The 26,320-nt window shown below is 39.0% G+C and overlaps 1 protein-coding gene across 6 annotated transcripts in view; it reads right to left on the reverse strand.

The window, feature by feature from the left end:
- Window positions 1-26,320, reverse strand: part of UBP1 (upstream binding protein 1) — a 54,309-nt gene that overhangs the window by 5,718 nt on the left and 22,271 nt on the right. For 3 of the 6 annotated variants that reach the window (XR_013994918.1, XM_081073109.1, XM_081073108.1), the window contains 13 exons: window positions 24,916-24,992; window positions 19,841-19,946; window positions 18,959-19,065; window positions 17,072-17,224; window positions 16,864-16,974; window positions 16,315-16,422; window positions 11,726-11,829; window positions 10,427-10,481; window positions 10,066-10,159; window positions 7,329-7,419; window positions 6,450-6,568; window positions 3,969-4,111; window positions 3,153-3,204 (listed from right to left, as the gene is read on the reverse strand). Coding sequence is in view for 5 of the 6 variants with exons in the window: in XM_081073109.1 (XP_080929235.1) it covers window positions 3,153-3,204; window positions 3,969-4,111; window positions 6,450-6,568; window positions 7,329-7,419; window positions 10,066-10,159; window positions 10,427-10,481; window positions 11,726-11,829; window positions 16,315-16,422; window positions 16,864-16,974; window positions 17,072-17,224; window positions 18,959-19,065; window positions 19,841-19,946; window positions 24,916-24,992 (1,320 nt within the window). In the remaining variant the exon portion in view is untranslated. Of the gene's footprint in view, window positions 1-1,570; window positions 3,205-3,968; window positions 4,112-6,449; window positions 6,569-7,328; window positions 7,420-10,065; window positions 10,160-10,426; window positions 10,482-11,725; window positions 11,830-16,314; window positions 16,423-16,863; window positions 16,975-17,071; window positions 17,225-18,958; window positions 19,066-19,840; window positions 19,947-24,915; window positions 24,993-26,320 lie in introns of those variants that run through there. The other 3 variants (XM_081073107.1, XM_081073111.1, XM_081073110.1) reach the window with 3 other exon arrangements.

Raw genomic sequence — 26,320 nt, forward strand, 5'->3', positions numbered from 1 at the left:
AGGAAAGAGAAGTTACAGGGTTTTTAAAGCCAGGCTTAAGAAAATCAAGACCATTAAATTGAAAACTCCCAGAAATCTTTAATCTCCTTCACCAGTTCAAAAGTTATCTTTAAATAATTCTACAGAAAAAAAGCTGATTAACTTGCTCTAGCTCCTCTTCCCTCAGGCAACTGCATGTGCACATTCCCTTTGTGGACATTCTGCTGTTTGGTGTCTGCTCCATACTCGCACCAGTACTGTGCCAGTCTGGGGTGGGGGCGGGGGATAGCGAGACAAGTAACAAAACTGTTGTCAGCAAGGGAGCACGAGTAGAGGCAGAGCAGATGGAAACACTGTTCCAGGGCGGGACCGTCATACAACGCATACAAACAGAGTGCTTATATCCTTCTGTTCTAGAAATAAGTTGTGAACTGCACAGATGTAGATCTGAAACACTTAAAAAAAATGTATCACAACTTTTGCCTGATGGCCTAGTGCTTCTCAGGAAACGGGGGAAGCAGTACAGGCATTCGTCAAAGAACAAATGAATTTTTCATGAGGACAAAAGTCTGACAAACTGAGATGGGAAGAGATATCCTGTGATATCTGACATTAGAAATGTCCTCTTTCACAGAACACAACTATACAAGTAATTATACTTATGAATTTCCTTTTTCAGACAATGAGTTTTGCAGACTAGAAACTACTGCTTTGAGAACAAAAACCTGAGCAGAAGGGTACCCAGCTAAAGATGTTTGTGAAAGTAAAAGATAGTGAGCCAGTTCGCTGTTAAAATTCAGCCTTGCAGGTCACTTAATACCATATGCAACGTATCAGGCACAAAGTGAAGTCATAATTTCAACACTGTTTTCTGCTACTCCCTGCAAGAGTGACTTCCAAGAAAGAGTGACACATGACATCTTTCTCTTCGAGATACAGCTTTTGTGCTAAGACTAGGTTTAGATCTTAACCCACCAGTCTTTTAAAAGTCTCTTCTCATAGTAATTTAGCTTTAAAAATCCCTTCTTACTGAAGACGACTATAAAAACCACCTAGAAACAATTATCAAAATGGCAGTAAGTACATACTTTAAATGTAAATGCGTTAAATGCTCCAATATAAAGACAGGGTGGCCAGAACGGATTAAAAAACACCCATCTACATGCTGCTTGGAACAGACTCACTTCAAATTGAAAGACTCGCACAGACTGAAAGTCAAGGGATGAAAAAAGACATTCCATGCAAATAGAAACAGAAAGAAAGCTGGAGTAGTAACATTGTGTCAGTCAGAATAAACTTTAAAACAAAAAGTAAAAAACAAAACAAAACAAAAAACAAAGAACATTACATAATTTTAATCCAATCCAAGAAAAGGATATAACACCTAAATACATAAGCAATTATTAATGGACATGCAGGGACAAATCCACAGTAATATAGTAATATCAGGGGACTTTAATACCCCACTCACATCAATGGATAATAATCCACACAGAAAATTAGTAAGGAAATAATGACCTTAAATATCACATTAGATGAGAAGGACTTCAGAGACATTTATAGAACATTTCATCCAAAAACTGCGAAATATATACATTTTTTTTATTTTCAAGTGCACATGGGAAATTCTCCAGGATCACGTTAGGCCACAAAACAAGCATCAATAAATTCAAGAACACTGAAATCATATCAAGCATCTTTTCTAACCACAATGGCGTGAAACTAGAAATCAACTATAGGAAGAAAACTCAAAAAAACAAACACGAGGAGGCTAAACAACATTCTAATAAACCGATGGGTCAAAGAGGAAATAAACAAGAAATCAAAAACTACCTTGAAACAAAGGAAAATGAGAACATCACTTTTCAAAATTTATGGGATGCAGCTTTTAAAAGCAGTTTTAAGGGGTTGGTTCATAGCTATACCGGCCTACATCAAGAAAAATCCCAAATAAACAATCTACTTCTACACCTAAAGGAACTAGAAGAACAAACAAAACCCAAAGCAAAAATTCCTTCTTGATCTAAGCCTGTAATTGGAACTCAACTTGAGCCCTGTCCAAGCCTCTCTTTTCACTTCTCTCACTAAATGACTCACCAATTTCTATGGCACTGATATGGGAAAGGCTTCCAAATTTACATCTCAAGCCCAGGCCTTTCCTCCTGCCCGAGACAGGTCTCATTAACTGCCAATTTTACACTTCTACGCATCGAAAATGGAACTGTTAACTGCTTTCCCCCCGCCCAAACCTACGTCTCTACCAGGACCACAGTCTGCTCAGTTGCTCTTCTAAGAGTCACAACCATTCCTCCCTCAAATATGGCACCCAGCAGGCATTACCTCTCACCTAGACGATGCCTCCTGCCTCCAGTTTTGCCACTTTCTCACCTGTCTCCACAGAGTTGCAAGAGTGAAAGAAAAATCTAATCACATTACTGCTTTGTTTAAACAGCTTCACTGACTTCCCAATACATTTCAAATAAAACCTAAACTACTTTCATCACCAGGTCCCTCACACCAGACCTGCCTCTTGCTCTGACTCCATCTTGCTCTGCTTACCCCTCACACACTGCATGGCAGCTGCCTGGCCCTTGCCAGCCTCCAAAGCAGCCAAGACCTTTCCTTCACACACAGCCCCACACCGCCCTGGGATGCTCCTGTGTAGGCAGCTCCTCCTTCCTCAAGTCTCAGCATTAATGACACCTCCTCAGAGAAGCCTCGCCCACCAGCTTCACGTCCCCCTAGCCAGGTCCCTCTTATCCATAAACACTGCATCCATACTTTCCCATTCCTTCATGGCACTTAAAATATTTGTAATTATGGGCATCTGTTGGCCAATTCTGGTTTGCTTTCCTCACTAGGAGCTCCATGGAATCTGTTTTGTTCAAGACCTTTCTAGCACCCAAATCATGGTGTCTAACACAAGGTACGTAGTAAAACATTGGCTGAATGAATTGAAATTTTTTCCCTAGGACTGACTCCTCTTCCTTACTGGCTAGTTAACTTCTACTACAGCCATGAGAAATAATCTCTTGATTCATTTTCCAAACTCCTCTTAAAATTAGTAAAGCCAGCATTTTCAAAAGCAAGCACACAAGATGACAGCTGGTTATAGGCGCACACTATTTTTCATGACTCCAGCATTTCAAAGCACATGCACATATTCAAAGTACCTTTTACTGTGGAGAATAAAAAACAACTCTCATCTTGAAAGTTCTGAACCATCTAGGAGAAAGCAGATTATAATTAAGGTCCAGTGGTCCCTTCTTAACTGATTATAAAAGATTAAAATTAGTAGTTAAAGGAAAATGTCATCTATATACTGCAGCACAAATACTGTACCCAAAGGCCAAAATGGTAACTCATGAACGCAGTGTGAAGTATTAGGTTGGTGCAAAAGTACTGCGGTTTTTGCAATTATTTTTAACCTTTTAAACCACAATTACTTTTGCACCAACCTAATAGTAAAAATTTACACCTGCTGCATTGGCAGCAGTGCCTGTTCAGGATGCTCCCTGAGAGATCTGGTCAACCACTCTTCTGACCCACTGCGTCCTGTGTGTAACGACTAATGAAACATCACTGCCTAAGTGCTCTTCTATTATTACTTGCTTGTCATGGAACACTGGGGTAAATTTGTACTTCTAACTTTACTGTTTTTTAAAATTTGTCATCAAATAGTGGGCAAAAGGAAAACACTTTCAAATGCCTCTGTAGATAAAAAGGGGCCAATGCTCCACTACCTGGAAGTCCCTCTAGTGAGTGTCTGAATTCAAAGGGGTGGGGTGGGGCGATGAACCACAGTGCTCCTTGATTTGTATTTCTTATGTCACCAGGACACCTGAAACTCTTGGTTATAAATTCTGATCCCCAACTCTTTGAAAATGATTCCCATGAGTACTTGCAAACAAGGTCACAGAATTGTTCTCTAGTTCTTCAATGACATATGAAAATATATACCAATGTGAATGGAAAATGCAGTTAGTTACCTGATCACTAACCAGAATGTGAATACCAGTGGGACCCTGTCTGTAAACCTGGTTAATTTGGTGAAAAGGAATATTAAACACCAACGCAAGTTTTCGAGCAACTTCTGAGGCAACCATTTCTTCCAAGTAGATTGCATGATAAACTGAAATAAAAAAATAAGAACAGCATTTTAGCAGTAATCTTTAATCTGTTTTTTCCACCTGGATCTATAGGAAGATCACACCTTTCAAAGTACTAAAAAATGTATATACACAGGGTGCCAAAAAAAATGTATACACATTTTAAGAAAGGAAAAAACTATTAAAATTATAATACTCAACACATACCAATAACAAAAGATGACTACAAGTCATGTATATACCTTTTTTCTGGCACCCCTGGTATATATAAAAAATAACTAGCATTTTGTCTCACTATTATCCATCTGAAATACATTATGCTCACACATATAATTTAATCAACATTAACAATAGTCTCTGTACAAAGGGATTTGAGGTATTAATTTTTCTTAAAAACAAAGGAATTGACTGCAAATGGGCACAGGGGATCTTTCTGGAGTAATGGAACTAAAACTGGATTTAGTTTGTGGTAATGGCTATAAAACTGTAAATTTACTAAAATATTACTGAATTGTACAGTTACAATGGGAGGATTTTATGGTATATAAATTATACCCCAAGGAAGCTGTTTTCAAAAATATGTATTTCTTGCAATATATTAAGAAAACTATAAAAAGGTCATAGTTATTGCTTCAGTAATCCCATGACTGGGGATTTATCCTAAGGAATGAAAGCTGCCTCTCTCCCCTTCCTCCCCGCAAAGAATCGAAACCAGTATAAAAGATAGCTCATGAAAAATTCCAATGAATCCTGCTGCTGCTTTACAGAAAAGTCGCAGGTGCAGCCCCCAGTGTCCTGAGTCTCTGGACCGTGTCACTGAGCAGCAGCCACGTTTGCACAGCTCCAGGCACATCCTAGTGAGTCCGACTGTGGCAGGTCCAAGCCAGACCCTGATCAGCAATCTCAGTGCTAGAACTCTGCTTTCCCAAACAAGGGTTTGTTCCTGTGTGCGTATGAATCTCGAAACCATTGCTAATTATACATTACGAGAAGCTCATTACATTACAGAATTGGGAACTGTAATTAGGGTAAGACTTAGAGATGATCCAGAGCAGCGTCACCAAACTACAGCCTGTGTGAGCCAAACCCTGCCCTCCACTTGTTCTTTCAAAATCAAATGATACCAGAACAGGGCCACCCCCATCACCTCCATATTGTCTGTGGTGGTCTGGGCACCACAGTGGTAGCACTTGGAGGGAACGAGATGACAGTCTACGAAGTCGAGAGATTTACTACCCGGCCTTTAACAGAAACAGTTTGCTGACCCTGACCTAGGGATCAGTTCACCAATACTTCCACACACACCTCCACAAAAACTCATGATTGAGGATACACCTTTCAGCATGTGACAGTTGTGACCACATGTAAATAATATAGGAAATCTTGATACCATACATGGAGAGCTCCTTTAGAAGTTTTAGCCTCTAAGACTTGGTATATTTAGTCTTAAAATTCACAGCTTTTGAAGTAAAAATGACACCAAATGAAAAAGCTCACAACAGTGTTGCTTCCCCTGGGATTTTATAGTAAAATTCAAACAACAAAGCACTTTTCAGAGCTCTACCCAGTATTACAGCAAATACTGCTTTTGAATTCCAGAACACATTTTTCTCTGAAATGTTCTGAGTGTGTTACACTTATTTTTTCTGAATTTGAGAAGGGAGAGAGATTACCACACACCCAGTTGACAAATGAGAAAACATATGCGTTAAAAAAAATGCTTGCTTTTCCCCTGCAAGGACTGTATTTTCGAGGAGGGGAGGGGGCCGGGAGTTTTCTCTCTGCCCTAGTCCAGCTCTCTAGTATACAATTAAAGAGACCAGCAGGAGGACGGAGCCCTCAGTACTCAGATGGATAACAACACAGTATATTCATAGGGACGCAGCCCAGACTCACCAAAGCTCAGTGCTGGCTAGATGCCTAAGACAAGTCCACACACTTAGCACCGATACACAGATGCGTCTTTGCACACGTGACATTTCACGTTTTCTCCCCCAGTCAGTAAAATGGATAAAAAGAAAAGAAAAACCCACTTGCTGCCTTGCCAAGCTGCCCACGTTACATTTGTCATTGAATCTGAGATTTTTAAAAAAGCCAGCAAAACCCCAAAGCATTCAAGCTCGTCTTTTGCTTGTTAGGCATATCTGGCCATACGGGGCCATATGAAAAAGGAGATCCAAGTGTGGCTGAAAGAACTGAGGAAGGCTGCTCGTGTGCTTCGCGAGGACTCGGTCCTGGAGCTCACTGCTCTTAGGACTCTGCCTCAGCACTCGGCAGTGCTAACACAAGTCCTTCAAAGCCCACTGAGGTCTGTACCTTGTGTGCCTCAGTATCAGAAAGGGAGACGCCCTCAGTACCCACCGTAGGGTGTCCCACTGCCATTCTCGCCTCCGCTGCCTGCAGCCTGCTGCCGCCCTGGCAGCAGTGTGCTGCTCGGCTGCTCCTGGCAGACGTAGATGGTTAGGCGGGGCCTAACCGACCTGCAATCAGAAGATGCCACTCGTGAGCCGAGGAGAGAAGGCTGCCTTGCCACATGTATACATGACAACTACAGGAATCTAAGTTCTATTTCCTCATGAGAACTTTACAACATTATTTCATTATACAAAATAATTTACTAATAAAAATATAAAAACACACACCTCACACCAACTATCACAGGTGGTCTAATCTGCTGATCCAGACTCTAAACCATTGAGATGGTCTGTCAGGTGCTGGTAAATTTAAGTTTCAAGATTAAGTCAGCAATTTAAAATCAGTAAGATTTAATTTTAATGGAATTCTCACACAAGTCTAAGAATAGCAATGATAGTAAATGGATCTTAAAAGCCAGCACAGTTTACGGTTCTTGCATTTTAATTTACAATGAGAAGTTGACATTTTCAGTAGTAGTCATATGACCTTGAAAACCACAGATTCTGTAGAGCTCACCTAAATGAGAAGGTTGTTTTCTTGGCAACAACCCCAGTCGTCTTCCAGAACTCAGTACTGCCCATGTGCATGTCTACCAGCCTTACAGTCTACCTCTGCCCTCATCAGTGCCTGCATCATATCTGGGCCTGCCCTGAGGGTGTACACAAAACAGTCTTCTCGTGAGCACGACGCTGCCAGTGCTGCCCAGCGCACGCAGGCACACGCCAACCTAGCGTGGAAATACATTCTGCCCAAATTCCCCACACAAACAAAGGGACAGTCTGATTTCAAGCAAAACAACAGTTCCTTTTACACACAGTATTTTACCTTGACTTAAGTGAATTATAGAGCCGAATTCCATCGGCTGCACCACAAATTTGTACTAAATCTTCCTTTGTCAGTTTTAGTAAGTCGGCACCTGGAGAACAGCAGAAAGAGATTCTTCTAAGAAGTGGGAAAAGAACTAGCAGGACTGGCTGCTTTACGACATCTGTCTCCAAACAGTTCAATGTTCTTCAAAAACATCACAGGTCTCCTGTGTATACACATACATGAACAATACACACACACACAGCCCCTTCTCTCAGAGCCAACGAAAATGCCTGGTCTTCCATGTCCTGTATCAAAATGAAACTAAGAAGCCCAAAGGCTGGTGAATGAGATCACCGAGCAGGGCCTACAGCGTTGTCTGTTCTAATGGAGGATTTCACCATCTGCGATATTTTTGCTGTGCTGTGGCTATGTGAATAAATAGGATCCTGACCCCCGATAATTTACCTTGAGATCACCCAGACTAATCTTTTACTTTGTAGAAAGAGGAAACGGAAGTCCCGAGTTTTGGGAACTTGTCCAAAGTCATATGAGTTGGTAGAAGAGCTAAACAGACCTCTTTTCCACAACATGCAATGTAAAGTCAAACATTCTGTGTAACATATCTGTCAGAGCAGCTAGCTTTAACACAAAAACACAGCAGAGAATTGCATATTATACCTTAAGATTTCCCCCATAAATACTTGGTAAGTGTAAATGACATGGTATCTAGGATTTACTGTAAAATACAACAGAAAAGCAGGGGAGGGAGTGGTAGAGAGGAAGACTGACCAAAGGCTGGTCATTTCTGAAGCTGGGGATAGTTACACGGGCGTTTATCATACTCCTCTCGGCTTTTTATGTTTGAAGGAGTCCATAATCTTTTGTTTTAGCCTCTTGTCAACACTCAAGATGTAGTTTACTGTGAAAATTGAGATGCCCTCTGAGATTCAGGCATGACTTCCATATGATAACTAACAATCTAAAAAAGTAACAAGATAATGGGGTTACCGTTCTATTTTTGAGGGCTTGAATGTGAGAGCTTAATAGCTTTTGTCGTTTGTAAAAGCAAGACCAGAGACGCACACTGCCCGCCTCTGAGGCACGAGCAGTTAGACGACGACAGGCTGTCATCACTCTACAGGGCTGCGCTCCGTGCATCTGGAAACAGGGCTCACGGGCGACCAGAGACTTGCGTGTGCACATCATTGAGCCCGCCACAGACCTGGGCAGATACTCTGTGCATAGCCCTTTGTGAAACGCGGATGTCCAAGAGCTCAGGGCACAAAGCCACACTCTCATCCTCTCCATTCTACTGTTGGGAAGCCATAGGGTAAAGGCAAGAAGCCAAGTCCTGTGATCACTGGGCACAGTGAAAAGCGCTTAAAAGTCTCTAGATGGAAACATGTATCCGTCTAATGTAAAAGGCATAACCTCAGTTCCAACAGTCAGAGCTTTTTGTATGCATTTAGATTCTTCATCTGCCTTCCTTATGAGGGTGCAAAATGTGTTCCCCCCACCAACACACTGAAATTTTTAAATTTCCAGGTATTCACAGATAAGAGGTTTTATTTAGTCATGTAGAAAAGTGGCTGGGAGCACATGACTTTCATCCAGTACTTTAAAGAGACAAAGAGCCACATAGGGAACGACTAATCATCGCACAAGCACTGCAATAAATGGCTGACATAATAGGCAACTATGTTGTTTCTGAAATCAAGCTTTCCTTTAGGCCGGGTATGTGCACACATACGTCTGTCTTCTGAAAAGGCTGAAGCTGCATTTTTATGCCCTCACAGCCCTGTGGCAAAGGACAGCTGACTACCACTTTGCTGTGGGCCAGCAATTCTCAGGACGTGTTTGGACAGGACATGTTAATTAAGTGTTCCGTAGGAAAAGGGTCTCAGGGCCAAATACGTTTGGGAAATGCTGCCCCTAGCCCACCTGGTATATCTATTACTGTTCCTCTAAACAGGTTTCCTATTGCACCACCTGGAGAAGCACTGCTTAGTCCCTTTTAAAATTCCATCTAAATACTCTCTTGGCTTACTATGTAAGAAAAAACTTACACTTAAGTATTATAAAAACCATACCCAAGTACATTCATAGGTCACATACTGTATGATTCCATTTATATAACGTTCTTGAAGTGACAAAATCAGAGAGAGAGAGAACAGATTAATGGTTGCCAGGGATTAGGGATGGTGGTTGGGGGGTAGGGAAATGGTGGTTGCAGGAGGGAAATCCTTGTGGTGATGGTGTAATTCTGTATCTTAACTTTGATGGTGGTTATACGAATCTATATATGTGATAAAATGACACAGACTATATTCACGCATTGCACCAATGTCAATTTCCTGATTCTGATACTGTACTATAATTATGTCAGCAAAGGGGACTCTGGAACTTCTCTGTACTGTCTTTGCAACTAACTGTAAAGCAAAAATCATTTCAAAATAAAGTTAATAAAATGAAAAAATTGCATAACACTATTTACATCTATACAAAGATGAGGGCACACAGAACGGTAGATTGTACCGTGTTTCCTGATTTTGATAGTGTACAATAGGTATGCAAGACGTTAGCCCTGGGGGAAACTGGGTGACCGGTACATACATACATTCCCTGTACATGTCTCGACAACTTTTTATGAATCTATAACTACTTCAAAATTTGAAAAATTAAGGTTAATGAAAGTAGAGACAAACAAGCAAACAAAACATGTGCGTGTACACACACACACACACAAACATACCTGAAAAATTGGAAAACAGTCTTGTGTAGGAAGAGAATCTGTTTTTGAGCAGCCACTGTTGTGTTTCCTGGGTTGTGGCTGAAGGCTGAAGTTGCTGTTTACAAAGAAAATGAACATAAATAGAAGAAGCCATTCATCCTTACAAAAAAAAAAAAAAAAAAGCACCCCAAGTCACTAGCATGTTATAAAGAACAACACTGAAACAAAACACAGAAATCCTCCAAGTCTGAAGTAAAACAACACCCACAAAGAGCACAGGTCTAACTACTCAGTGACCTAAACAATGACTCACGTCCCTGGCAGAGCCTGAAAAATGCAGGATCCTGAAAACATCTGGCAGTTTTAGGAACAAGATACTTACTTCACTAGAGGTCTGTGGAACTCCATCTCCCTGATGATTTGGGGAAGAAGAATTGCTAGGGAGAAGGGAGAAAAGAAAGATTTTATATATATTTATTTAAAAATCATGATATTAAAGGCTATTTCGGTAAATTTAAAATAATACTGTGCCAGCAATGTAAAGCTGCAGTAAGAAAGCTGGCATGAATGGTCAGGGAGCGAATATGATGATGAGATTAAGACTCAGAAGACGGTTTCTTAATTTGTGCCTCTTTTTTTCTCCATCTGTTCTAGTAACAAATTCCAGTTTTATGAAACAAAAGGGCTCCAATTATCTCTAGGGTGACAGGAAAATGAAGGACCTCATTCATTTTCGTTAGGGAAAAAACATGAGAAATCAAGAAAGATAAAACAATCGAAAATAACTGCAAAAAACCCCTAAGAAAAAAATGAGCAATAAGAAATGGTACAGTAATTCGAAGACAAAATCGAAAATGACCTCTTTAATACATTTATCCATGATTAAACAAGGTGAAATTCAAGAGAACTAAAGAAACTAGTAGCACTGTGCTTCTGTTTCTAAGGTAAAAGGAAGATGAAAAACAACAGGAGGGATGTGGCCATCTCCCTGGTCCTAGGCTTCCAGTCTGGCCTACTTGGCACTAGTTCTTCAGCAAAGCTCCCGCCCCCAAAATGGCAAGCCCCCTGGAGACCCCTGCTGCATCTTTAAGGTTACCGACATGCAGTTCCTGCTCCCACATGGAGCTCACTAGACTCTCAGTGGCACATCAAGGCCAGATAACAGAATAAATAAAGTTGATCATTCCTATTTCTAAAACCACAGTAAGTCCTTAGAAACTGAAAGCTCTTCCTTTAAGATGAAAGACTTACTTAAAAAAAAAAAAAGAAATAGTGTATCTATTGGGAGGAAGAAGAAACAGAGCAGAAAATAACCCTTGTTTGATATGGTGAGCATTAAGGACAAATGTACTTTTTAATAAATGCAATCTTAATATACTTAAGTCACAGTGTCACCTCAGTAACTCACTGTCCATGAACCCCATTAATGTTCTTTTTATCTCACAAAGAACAGATCTTGAAAATGCCCCCTTTTCTAAAATTTAATAGTTCCGAATATGTCTGGCACAAGAGACTAGGAGCAAATAGGTGAAGCAAAGATGATTTTCTTCTGAAACTGAGGAGGCTACTTCCCATTGCTACATACTTCAGATATAGAGGATGCTGTGGACGGACAGAAAGGGAGAGACAGGAGTCATGGGCTTCCGTCAGCTGCAGGCACACACTTCCACAGATCACATACCTGTCTGGAACGCTGCAGGTGCTCTGCTGTGGGGAGGTGAAAGTGGGCGCTGTGGAAGGACTGTTATTCACATAGGCTGTGGGGCTATCGGGCCATGGAGAACACTAAGGACAGAAACAAAAATAAATTAATGATATGCTTTGAAAGGATGTGGAAGAAAAAATTTTGGATTTCACTCTCTAGTCTGGCCAAAGGCAGGATTATAAAACACAAGACACCTGACACTCATCAAGCAACCTCATAGAAACATCAAATTTACTTGTGTGGCAAGGAAAAATTTTACCTGCTGTGTGTATCTAGACACTGATTAATCTTACAGAAGACCTGAAGTGATGATAGCAGCAAAATTTATGAAGGCATTTTAAATCTATACTTATGTACAATATGCTTTCAAGAACTTTCACCTCCTTCTTTATCATTTCTCCAATAAGTGTCTATCAAGATTTAAGAATAGCAGAGGCAAGAAAGCATTCAAAGCAACATCCGTATCACCTGACACTGGGACAGCGGCTCTGTCCTACCTAGCGCTCCTTTTGCCCTCACCAGAATCCATCTGCTTCCTTGAATTCTCTAAGATTAAAGACGAGACAGGCCCAACACTGAACTACATCACCTATGTACAAGGATGGTACTGCCTATATCTACCTACCTATCTACATACGTTTATTATTTACATATTCTGGAAGGGGCATGGTGAAAAATATTTTTCTGCCCTAGGCGGAATTCTGACCAAAGAATAGATCAAGGATAAAAGATACGAAGGCACACTGATTATTAAATTAGGAGAAGTGAAAAAAGCCAAAGTGAAAAGCATGCTGAGCAGGCCAGCGTGGTGTCAAGCGGACGACTTCAAACCTGAACTGTGGAGGGATCCATTGCACCCACCGGTATTATTCATAAGACTAACGTGCCTGACAATGCCCTTGGTTTCAAGGGTCCCCTTTCATAATCACTTTTTTCCCATTTTACACAAAAATCAAAAGGACTTTTAAGACCTGGCTGAAAGAAAAATAACCGTATCTAAATCAAGTTTCTCTTATCTATAAAATATATCTAAAATTTAAATTCAACCCTGTCTCATTATTCAAGGTGCATTTCCAATAACATTTCTACTTTTATGTTTATAATAATTTATCGAATTTGTATAATTGGCTGTTTTAATAAATTGGTACAAATAATAAATTTTAAATTTCTAAACTAAGAGCCTTATGGTCAAAGGAAATTTTAAAAATTAAATTTCTATTTATATAAGTTTGTTTTAAGAATTAAGGTGATCATTAAAAAATTTTTAGGCATAAAAGTATATAATATTAGGGTAAAATTATTTAAGGAGAATGGAAGAGAAAACAAGATCAAGAAGGAAGAGCAGAGTAAAAATCTGAACTTAACTAAAAAGCTCAATCATGAACTTTATAAAAATGGTGGGTGCCAAATTGCTATGGTAGAGTCCACAGAATACACTTCAAAAAGTAACATAAGAGTTTTATTTTAAATCGTAAATGGAAATATTCACTCTGCCAGAAATTGTCTCCTGTATGACTATTTAAATTTATGATGAAAACTTTCAGATGTCAACCTAAAAATGTGCAAGGGAGTATATTCTTTTTTAAAAATCCTTTTGAGTGTAGAAATGTCAAGAGTACTAGTAGGAAAGAGCTAAGAAGACTGTCAAACACTCTGAGGGCAGAAACCAAGTCTCTCCAATGATTCCAGGAGTTTAAAGCCCATCAGAAGCATGGATACAAGGAAAATAAAGTAAAACAGAAATCCTGAACCTTAATATTCTTTACAAGTACCCATTACGTATCCCCTCAAAAACAGGAAAAATGACTACGGACTTACTGTTTCAACTACTACCAACTTTCAAAAAAGAAATCTAATCTGGCTAGACAGCACTGCTAAACTTATTGCTAAACTTATTACATGGCGTACCAATTTGCTAAACTTACTGCATGGCGTACCAATTTCACTATAATTTTACACAATGATGCCAATTCTTTTACAACTAGGGCTGTTGTTTTACTTCATCTTACAAAATAGTACCTCCTCAGCTCATACACTTCGAGGAACCCAAGACCCTGTGAGCCAACTGGCAGATTGAATAACATATGGGTGTCACACGCTCATGGTCATCTCCGCTACCTGGAAGATTTTCCTGCTACACCATCCTCCCCAAATAAAAAATACTACCAAGCGGCATAACATGCACATCTAAATAACATAAACCTTTTAATATCAAGCCCCAGGTTTGCTTTGGTAATTACTATCCACTGTCTACTGAGGAAATGAAGTTTCAAATTAGTATGGCAGAACAGTACAACAGAGAAACATACCTATTTTCTTTTTACACATCTAGACGCTTTTAGCAGTAGAGATGTAGGGCTGTTATTAGTTGACATCTACAACTTGCCCAGTAAATATGAGACTTGATTCACTGGACACTAGAAAACTAGTGCTCAGTGAAAACTGGTCCTATTGGGGGGCCTCTACTTTTAGAAAAGAATGGATTCCAAGTTCTTAAATGGTCAGGCTGAACGAAACACCAAGACCTGCCTGCCTGTGTTTTATAGGTTTCTCTGGCAATCTTAACCCAGGAGGGTAAAGGCTTATCAAGAAATAGTTTCATAATGCTGCTTCTACCTTGTCATTCTTCCCTGTCTTTCAAAGAAAGCACTGGTGCAGCAGTGCCTGTGTTCCTAAAGACGCTTTGTCATCCATCATGGCCCCCATGCTACCTGGTCTGGACTCCTAATCATGGTTTTTGTACACTGTGAACAAAGTCCCTCCTCAGGAAGATGAGAAAATGATGACCAATCTTAGACTTGTAGGAGTTGGCGACCGTGCTTTGAGCCAATAAAGTACAGTTCAGAGGCAAAGAAAGACCAATAGACACACTAAGGGTCTTGGTGTGTAGCAGCTCTCAGGAGCCAGTAACAGTGCCTCTATTCAACGTGGGATCATTTCACATGGCATCTTCTAACTGACACGTAAGTCTGGGCATCCTGCTCTACTGAAAGCCAACTGTAACTACCCAACAATGGCAAGAAATGTACGCCTTCCCCTGCAGGCACTTGAAGTATATGAAATGCTGCAGACTCTTTTTTTGAGGGGATTAATCTGTACCTTGCTTTTTTTCAACAGGTTTCCAAGAGGAGCTCTAACCACCCTTAGAAGTATCTCAAACAAACCAAATGCAGCCCGGGGGAGCAAGCCACGCGCATCAGGAAGATGTGAAATCCCAGGCCAATGAACTGCTGACGTTTTGCATACTTTAGACTTGAGTTAAGAATCATTAATAATTTACCAATAATTCTTCCAGCTTCAGATTAGCTCTGAGCTCCAACAGAGTTCTTTAATTTATGAATTATCAGAACCCCTTCCTTTTAATCAGTTAAATAGTTTTTACTAAGAGGGGGAAAGTGATTTGAGTTACCAGTGTTTCAACAAAGAAGTTTACTAAGAGCCACTTGTGCGTTTTCAGCTGGGAAACCAGAAGAGGATACACACAAAATCGGAGGGGAGGGCGTTTGGGGAAGGAGTATACAGTTGTTGCATACAACTTCTGATTTGCATCTAAAAAGCCCAGTTAAAGAAAATGCAACATGTGGGCTCCCCATCCATTCAGATGAGTACATTTTCAGTTTTATTACATAGAGAAGCATTTAAAATATTTTCACTCATAGGCTACAGATAATTACAGACACATGTTTAAGAGCGAAAATTCCATTTCTGGCACCTTCATAGTACAAAGAGTGCAATGATGAATAGAGCAGCCATTATAGACATGATGACATATATAAAAAATTATTTAATGCTCTATGTTTGCATTTACTGTGGGTATATAGCTGATCTGGCCTGGTAGATGAAGAGTTGTGTCATAAAGATCTGCTATACTTAAGCTGACAAAGCTCATAATCAACCCAAAATCCCGGACCTGAGTGTAGCAAGGTGCACTATTTTGGCCTGAAGCATAAAGTCACAATGCAGGTGCCAGGAGGAAACACTAATGCAGTCAAAGTTTTTTTTTCCTACCAGTGCTGCCAAACAGGCTTTTAAAAAGCACAGACAGACACACATTTTTATACTACATGCAGGGAAATGTGACACAAAGTATTGCATATATTAATGTCAAGCTTACTGCCATCATTTCTCTAAATATCCATGAAATTTTCTTATCAGTTATACACATGAGGAAGCAAAACCTTTTTTAATTACACAAAAATTATAACTATTTTACTAAAGAAAGTTTTTTCAATTAATTTCCATGAGTTTGGAAGAGGTGTGTGTGCAAAGGAGAGAAGGGAGGGAGGGAGGGAGGGAAAGAAGGAGGGAGGGAGAGAACACATTTCTGAGTGTTGTTTTCCCTCCAAAACCACCCAATATGGTCAACTTTGTTTTAAAGTGTTAGATTTAGGAAATTTTCCTCAGTGAGGAACAAACAGAAAGCAGGAAGTCTAAACAAAAGCAGATTAAATCAAGACAAGGACATTGAAAACAAATTTGGCTTTACTTTTCGGTGGAAGTAGGTCCTATATCTAACACTGCACAAGGTTTCCTGCACAATGAAAAGAGAAGCAGAAGCCCCTTACACTGCCTCGCTTTGCCAGAGAATCACCGTAGTCTGCTGGCAAAGTCCGCTTGCTGGACTTTTTCTGCTCATGTTCAACTGCATCTTCAATTATAGGCTCAAGCCTCATCTGGACAAACACCAAAGATTGGGATCAATGTCTTTTCATTATACAAAGAAAGATCTAATACCCTGTTTTATGTTTCTGCAGTCCAATTAAACAACTGCATGACTAGCAGGATTCAAAGTTAAAGAAAATGCAAAACCCCAGCAGTGACAAAAACCAAACATTCTAGGCCCCGACTTAATCTCTTGCCGACTTGAAGGTTTTTAAGGTCTGTTTCTGAGACCTGACTGGGATTTCAGCATCTTCATTCAAGATCCCACCCAGGAAACTAATCCATTAAAATCCCAAAATTGAAATATTTCCCCCACAAATTTCACAAAGAACTTATGTCAACCTACCACCCAATCTTCCCCAACCCCTTTGTAAACGAAACTCATCCTTAAAATAGTGCCAATATGCAAACCTCTGTTTCTCTTCAGACACCAAAATGCTGCTCTGCATTACCTCCGTGAGGATTGTGGTATCATAGGAGGGCTGATACTTTTCTTTTTCATGAGCAGTTCTCTTCTCCATCTTCTCTCGGTCAGTTTTTTGTTTCCTGTCTGCACCTTTAGGCTAAAAAAACAAAGTAGATTATTTCATCCATCAGGCTACAAACAACTTTACAAGCAAAACTGGGCCTTATTTACTGACAGCCTGGTTTCCATCTTACCTTAAAAACCTTGATTTGGCAGCTAGCTGAGTGTAGATGATCTGTGTATTCTCCATTTTCATTCTGCTTAAAGGTGTCAACCTGGATCCTAAAAGGCACTCCCTTTTCACCCCCGTGCTTCCGTGGAGTAAATTCTGTGCTGATGCAGTGTACCTAAAAAAACAATCAGAAATGGATTCAAAGTACCGTCCATTGATCTTGTTGCCTTTGCGATGTCCTGCCACCTCTATAAATTCAAGATCCCTTAAAAGGAACTACCACGTATTAGCCAGATACCTGTCATGAACTGTTTTTAATATGGATTTCCTTTCACAAATCCAACCAAGACTTTCTGAACTTTGGGGGAATGAGCTCTTTTTTCCCAGTCCAGTGCTTCTCCTCTAAGGCAGGACTCGCTCTCATCTTGGGAACAGCAGCACAGTAGCTTCCTATGTACTTCCCCCTCCCTCCACTTGGACCGTATCCTGCTCTCAGACCCAGGGGCCTAAGCTTTGCATGTGGCCCACTCCTCAGCAACCCTCACCTCACTATTCAGAGCTTCCATTGTTTGCCCTCTAGTGCCATTACCCCACTCTACTCAGGCAGCCATCTCACAGCTTTCCCCACCTACAATGACTTGGGGTACTTTGCCTGGGGAACTTACACAGTCCAGAAAGCCCACTACTTGTCTGACCTGTATCCTTCTGAATTTCTGAACTCTTCGTCAACCCTTCAGAGTTCACTGAGGGCCATGTTCACTTCCACCATGCTGCCCCCAAGCTTGGCAGCTCTAGGGTGCCTGACAGGGTGACTAACAAAGACTCTGGTAATTTCTGACTGCTACACACCCCGTCTTCTAGTAACTCAAAGTTAAAACTGATGTCTGCAGTATGACTGCACAGCCTGAGACTTCAGGCTGGCTCTTACATCACTTTCATTTACTACATAACTAGTTACCCTGTTAGACAAACAGTATGAGAAAATATTCAACTAATATGAACCAAGTCCCTAGTGACTATTAAATTGATGGGAGATTTTATATATATATATATATATATATATATATATTTGGTCTGCCATATATATATAAATTTTTATGGTCTGCCATATACATATATATATACATAAAAATTCTGTGCTGATGCAGCGTACATATATACGGCAGACCATAAAAATTTAAAACACCAAAGATCCTTTACTGTTTATACAAACCATAGCTTACTTAGGCTGGTCAGTAATTAAGCAGTTTGCCTTTTCTCCATAAGAGTACCTACTCGGTAGTTCCAATTCTACCACTTACAAATTTGAACATCCTGGGTATTAGAATGACTGTTGATTTTATTTGATGTATTTATGCTTTTAAAAAACTCATCTTGTAGAGGTATAAACTGAGCATTTATGGGTGAAACGAAATGCGCGGGGGTTATTTTAAAGTATTCTATCAATAAAAAGGGAACGCTACTAATAACTGTTGAAGCCAGATAATGAGTACACATAAAATTTATTATTATTATTCTCTTATTTTAGTGGATGTTTGAAAATGACAGTATTAGAATGTTTTAAAATAATGGTAGAGAATCTTGAAACTATACTTTTTTTCAATCATAGCCTTTTAAATGACAGCTTTTGTTCAAAAGAAATGCATCTTATGAAAAATGGAAGTTTTGATTACTGTTACCACCAGTGGTAAAAGTAACATTCGATTGTTTTTCACATCAGTTGTCTTTCTATATATTAAGAACTTAGTATAGTAACTGCAATTTAACTGTATATTTTTAAAAAGACATTACAAGATAGTTTACAAATAAAATATAAAAGAAAATGATTTCATGTGTCAAGAATTCAATCTCATCCATGGCCTTCTAAATGGCTAGTATACTTCTAATAATGTAAAATAAAAATCCAAACCTGAATGAAAGCAGATGTGCGTTTTGCAGGGTCCCATAGAAATTCAACTGCATTTAACTGGCTTGGATTTGTCCTTGTGTCAATTATTCCCACAGACATTGGAATATCTGCATTTTAAAAAGAAGTTACACAGAAACTCATCCACTGTGAATAACTTAAAAGCTTACAACTTATTATAATTATGTTCTAATGAACATATTGTACCTCCACACTGAACTTTTTTTCTTCAATGTTCTCCATGGTTAACCACTTCAACATCAAAACCCACCCAATGGGTATCATGCTTTCTCCCACCATGGTTTCTATTTCATTTTATTCAGAATATGAAGGATGATGCCAATTGAGAATTAAATAAATAAATGGCTTCAAACTCGTAAAATTCCTTGCTCAGGGTCTTTTAGCACCAAAATACTACAATTGGCACTCGAACAACATGGGTGTGAACTGTAAGGATCCCCTCATATGCAGATACTTTTCAATAAACACTGTAAATGTATTTTTTCTTCCTTTTGATTTTATTAATAACATTTCCTTTTCTCTAGCTTACTTTATTGTAAGAATACAGTATATAACACACATAACATACAAAATGTGTTAATCAACTATTTATGTTATCGGTAAAGCTTCCGGTCAACAGCAGACTATTAAGTAGTTAAGTTTTGGAAGAGTCAAACTATATGCAAACTCTTCATTGCGCGAGGGGTCGGCACCCCTAATTCCAGTATTGTTCAAGAGTCAACATGTTTAACTATAAAACAACTTAAGGCACACAGGATCCGCTCACACCAAAGCTCTCTCTACATAATTACACGTGGTGCCAATATGGGTGTATTTGAACTGCCTTCCTATCTCTCTCCATGGTCTTCTGATGGTCACTTGTACCTAAATCTAGAAGTCTGTCTCCTGGGCGATTCCACTTCCAACCTTCAAGTTGCTGATGCTCTGTATACTGTAGCCGTCTGTCATGGAATACAACTCTTATGATACTCTATGGAATAAGTGGAGAAAATGAATCCTTTTAAACTATTCCAGCTAAAATGCAGAAGCTTTTTGACTTCTTATGCATTCCTATAACAGAAGAGCATACAAAAACAAATTCTGCTTTAAACATTTAATAAGTTAACTGTGTTGCTCTTGTGTACCTGGATTATGAGTAAAGAATTGTAACTCAAAGAATTATTTGGTACACAGAGCTCAAAAAACAAAAAGCCCAAATAAAATGGTTAATTAGGTATACTTTTTATTTAAAAATTTTATATTGCAATTCAAAATTAAGGTACATGCCCATAAAATTCATGAGCAAGACTTACATTTCTATGAAGAAAACATCAGATGCACACAGGAATTGCTAAAATGAAAAGGTGGTATAAACGGAGACAGAGAAACCCAGGCATAATGGTAAAATAGTTAATGTAAAATAACAGTTAATAATTGAATTTCTTTAAAAAGACCGTCAAGGGTGTGTGTGTGGAGATCTGCATCCCCACCAAAAAAGAACCTCTATGCAAAATTCACTCTCGACTGTTTAACCTTAACGTGAAGTGATCTGAGGTAGTTAAGTACGAAAAACCCCCCACCAAGATAAACTTTATTTATCCAAACACTCAAGTACCTAAGGGAAAGCTTTAACTCAATTCCACAAACTCCATGCCAAGTCTCTGTTCTCTACTGATCACCCCTGCTTCAACTGCTACAGGTCCGGGGTGCCAGCTACATTTCCAGGAACAGGATTAATGGGTCATCAAAATGCATGCAGATACCAGATTTGTACTAATTTGTGTTTCTGACATATTTACAAATAATTGTTTCTTAGACTATGGTGCAATAAGATAATCACATTTCTGGTAGACTCTCTGGTTTGAATAGGAAATAATTTGTTAGTAATACAGATAAATATTACTTTGTTGCCCCTCTCCCTTCCCCTCACCCCCAATGTCCAAAATGTAGCTGCTAAACATTTTGAAGGGAACCATTTAAAAGTTGCAATATTTTAATTCGAGATAGTTACAAAAGTCAGTGGCTAGGATGGATGTGGGAGAAGTCTAGAAAGGCTTGGTTGCCACTCTGATCCATGTCCATCTTCTCCACCTGTACCTATGTCTGCCAGGTCTGCCCGGGAAGTCTACCTGTACCGGCTTCACATCACCTGCTGGCAGCAAAGCCCTCACAGTGACAGTGCATGGGCTGGTGGTGGCCCTAGGTTCACAAATGCCAGCAGGCTGATCTCTCAGAAGTAAGTGCAGCACAGCAAATGGCATGATTTTGATTATTCCATATTGAGTAAGAACCAGAGATGAGAATTGAGAATATCAGTATTAGTTTGAGACTATAGGTGTTAGATTTAACAGCTTTACTAAACCCTGTTCTAGAAGATCAGACTAAGATATACAGTAAAAAAATATGAAAGGAGGACCATCGTTAAGAAATTGCAAGATATGAAAGAAAACTTCTTCAATGAAAATGGAAGGGAAAAAGTCGTGATCTGGAAGTTCTGACTAAAAGAAGACTGAATACTCTTAGAGAATCAGCAACAGACAAAAGGGCCCTAAAGAGTAAGGTGGAGAGAGCAAAGAAAGCATCTCATGGACTACGTTTAGCACATTCAGGTAGTTCCAAAGCACCTTTGATAACCCAGCTGCTGATCCCCACGACTTCCCCCACAACCATCGAGTCAAAGATCATGGGGCCAGGAAATTACACTCTAGATGGCTGCAGATTATTTTAGGGATCCTCTAGCTGAAGAAGTGTGTGATTTTTAAAAATTCTTTAAAAATTTGGCAGTAGCAGACTGTCGCTATGAATCCCAGGAAAGCTCTCAAGATATAACTGGATGTATTCTGGCATATCTAGCAAAAATCAGACATGTGGCTTATCAAGTGGAAGAGGAAACTGATTTAAGACCTTTAAAAAAGTAACCCTTTCCAATCTGTAAATTAAGTGTTTAGAGATACTGATACTTTCAAAACAGTGCTTCTGTCTAGGTAGAACATGCTGGTGTAACGTCAGCACAACATCCAGTCTGCACTTGGGAGGATCTCTGCTGGATGGTTTGTCTACTGTTAACAGTCCATTACCTCATGAGGAAGACTTAGTTCTGTCTTAGTTTCTTAACTTGCATTAATTTTGTGTATTAAATGTTTCTATATGTCTTAGTATGGAATGAAATCCAAGGAAGTTGAGTTTAAAGCAGTCATGCTACAACTGCATTGACCCTGCCACTCCAAGTTAATCTGACAGGTATGTTTGCCAAAAGTATTTTAAACACTAAGTCTCACCTATCAAACTGGTTATTTTTAAATCTATTCCGGTAACTGCCCTACAAAGCCAGCTTGCCTTCACTGATTGGTGACAAACCGCTTCAGAATTGACTTTCTTCAATGCTTTGATGACAGCTTGATTTTGGCATTTGATCTAGATGCCAAAGTTTGTTATACTTTCCTCAGAACACTGAACAGTCATGAAGGATGACTCAGTTAAAATATTATTTACAGTGCGAGTTAAAATCATGAATTAGTAAATTCTATAGTCCAGCAAATGAAAGAAAGAAAGAAAGCGTGGGGGGAATAGATGAAACAAGACTGAACTACTGTAGCTGGCAGGGAACTTATTATGAGAACTCATGATATTAGTGTGCTTATCATACGCCCCCCACATGATATATATATAGAGATATATATCTCTCTATTTCTGGGTATATTTGAATTTTACCATAATAAAATTAAAAAAAAACACAACATTTTTGGATCCAGTTTTAAGGGTCTCAAAACAGGGCTCATCGAGCCCTATTCCATTTTATAGAGTAATCCTGAATTAAAACAATTTTTCAACACTTTGACACTTTTTTTTATTTTAAACCCAGCATCTCGGAGTCATCAAATATAACTTTCATGGTGACATACGAGTTCACTCACATCTTCCCTTAAAAAATATATTACTAGGTTGAATTTTAACCAGGAGTAGTAAAACTGGCAGATCTGTCCAAAGGAGGGTCAGGTGCTGCCCAAGGCTTGTCTGACAACAAGCTAGCTGGAACCAGGGCATGCTGAGAAAACCTTCGCATTTCTAAGTTTCCTAGACACTGGAAAATGAGAGCTGTTAGTCTGGCTCCTTGACCAAGCCATAGTTATTTGTCATTAGAGCTCAGCCAATCCAAATAGGGCGTGCTCACTGAGAACAATGCTGATGAGTTTTTTTTTCTTTAAAAGATTTTTATTAAAATACAGCTACAGACATATTATATTAATTCTCAGGTGTACGCCATAGTTATTCAACATTTATATACCTAAAGAAGTGATCACCACAAATCCAGCAACCGTCTGACATGGTACCATGCTATCACAATGTATGGTGTCATATGGGTGCTGATGAGTTTCTTAAAAGGTGAACCCAATCAGTGTTTGCTACAGGTCAGAATGACAACAGAAGGAAATAAAAAATGAAGACCATCTGATTCACCCTCTAGGGAAATGACCAAACCCACTGAACACAAACATGACACACTCAAAGTGCAGATGGTAAATGTAAGAATAGGCAAATAACCATTCTCCTTATGTTCCAAGTTTGCTGGGAGTCCCGGGAGTCGTAAGAAGAAATTGGGAGGTCACTCAAGGTTGGCAAGACAATGATCCAGTGGGGACCAGACACCCCCTAGCTCTTCCCTTAACCTCTCATAGGACTGAGGGCTTCCTGCCCCCTGGAGTGGGAAGAATACTAAAATATCGCAAAGACTCTCAGGCCTCCAGGTGCTGGGCAGCTGGCTTTCCCAGACATGCCAAATTCGCTAGCATTAGTATTAGTATCCATCCCCTCTACACCAAGACTGCCTTTCACATGCTCGCCCACCAAAAACATAGATCCACAGAGGGGAGAGTCCACTAGAATGCCTCTCCAACTGAGGGCCCAGCATCACCCAGGCCATAATACGCCTCTCTGTAGATGATGGAAAGATAGGGAGAACCCATGCCCGTTCCTCTTTCATTTACACTTAGCCACACTGAAGATCTGCCTTTTCCTAATTAAACTTCTTCCATAAACCTTGCCCTGCAATGCTATCCAATTTATAATAAACTGTGGTGCACGATAAGTAGAGAGGCTAGAAGGACCCACCTTGCATGACACTAGAGTGGGTAGGGATGGTTCTGAAGATATATACTCGTATATCCTAAAAGCAACGGTTGACTGCCAATGGCTACACCTCCTATCCCTGTAATGATTGGCTTCTCTATTCAGATACATCAGGAGGGTGAATAGAGTTTTCCAGTTTTACTTACAGATATTTTAAGAGGTGAAATTAAAGGACTTTTTAAAGCTTCGTTTTAACATTTACATTTCCCTATTATCTTTTAAAGAGAAACAAAGTTTTTGTAGTGGTGGTAGTTCTCAACCCCCCACCACAGCCAAATTAATTTTTCTATGGTACCTTTCCAAAGGGCTTTCACATTTGCTTCACCCAGTAACTGCTACCATGTTTCCCCGAAAGTAAGACCCAGCCAGACCATCAGCTCTAATGTGTCTTTTGGAGCAAAAATTAATATAAGACCCGGTATTATTTTAATATAAGACCAAGTATAATATAATATAATATAATATAATATAATATAATATAATACTGGGTATAATACAATGTAACGTAATGTAACACTGGTATAATATAATATAGTATAATACCGGGTATAATATAATGTAATATAATGTAATATAATACCAGGTCTTATATTAATGTTTGCTCCAAAAGATGCATTAGAGTTGATGGTCCGGCTAGGTCTTATTTTCAGGGAAACATGGTATAATTCCTATTTTACAGATGAGTTAACAAAATATGGCTCAAAAAGTTAGGAGTTTTATTATAGCCATTACGTCTTAAAGAGAAATAACGTTTTTGTATAAATTCTTGCAGCAAATCTGCTTTTTAAAAATCAACGCAATATCTCTTAGGAATTTTAAGGGAATGACCTTACCTTTACCAATTTTCCAGTGATCTCAGGCATGTCTCCCATTTTCCGATTATCCAGCATCCGAATTTCATAAGACTGACCTATTTAAAGAGTATTACTCTGTTTACCATAAGAATTTAACTGTCTCTCAAAACATACAATTATCCAATGTTAATTTGCTAGAAAAGCAAATTCAGGTTCACCTTTCTCTTTCCTGCAAATCACAATCTTTTTCTTCTTATAGTATTACATAAGACTGAAGAGTTTCTCTGTCAATTTATTTTCATTCTCATCTATTACTCTCTCATATTAAATTTATATTATGCATACATGCATTATCTGAGACCAATTTTCTATAACAGCTTTATTGCGATAATTTACATATCATAAGTCACGCTTTTAAGTATACAATTGGTTTTTAGTATATTCAAAGTTGTGCAACCATCACTGCTACCAATTTTAGAACATTTTCATCACCCAAAAAGAACTCATACACATTAGCAGTCACTGCTCACCACTCCCCCACTCCAAGTCCCTTGCAACCATTAATCAACCTACTTCCTGTCTCTAAGGATTTGCCTACTTTGGACACTTGATATAAATGGAATCACACAATATGTGACCTTTTGTGACTGGCATCATTTACTAAGCTTGTTTCCAAGGTTCATGCACATTGCAGCATGTATTAGTACTTCATTTCTTTTTATTGCCAAATATATTCTGTTGCATATCAAATTTTGTTCATCTATTCATCAGCTGATGGGCATTTTGGTTGTTTCCACCTTTTGCCTATTATGAATAAGGACATTATGAACATTTGTGTACAGGTTTTTATGCATGAGCCAAGGTCGAATTTTAGTCCTGGAGCCTTCTCCCTTGTGTCCAATGAACCCAACTCATATTTTCTCACCATCAGTATCCATAAGAAAACAAAAATAGATATTCATGCACTAATGTATATAATTAGGAAAACAAGCTGCTGCCAAAAGTTACTAACGTACTTCCAAACCCACAAACATGACTTCTGGATTATGTTATTAAATATGACAGTACAATTTGATATGTAGAAAATCGGTGGGAATTAAAGAGTGCTTCTAGTACCATATGAAGTTGAAGTGCTTTATGATATAACTACCAATATCTCGTCCACATCCCAAAGGGACTTATAAAAAATAGATCATAGGGTCAAAAATACAACAAAGGGTCATCCAAATATAACCAAGCCATTCCAAGGCTGACAAAAGAAAACTATATACATAGTATGTTACTAAGGATAGTCCTTAAATTCATTCAACAAATTGAGATTAACACTAAAAAACACCTTCATGGCAAGAGGCATTTTAAAAAAGCTAAATTTGCAGCATATTTAATAATGAACTGAGAAAGAACAGTAAGGGGTAATTTTTAAAATAAAGCATATGGTTATTGT

The sequence above is a fragment of the Rhinolophus hipposideros genome (assembly GCF_964194185.1).
Source record: "Rhinolophus hipposideros genome assembly, chromosome: 14".
NCBI classification, from domain to species: Eukaryota; Metazoa; Chordata; class Mammalia; order Chiroptera; family Rhinolophidae; genus Rhinolophus; species Rhinolophus hipposideros.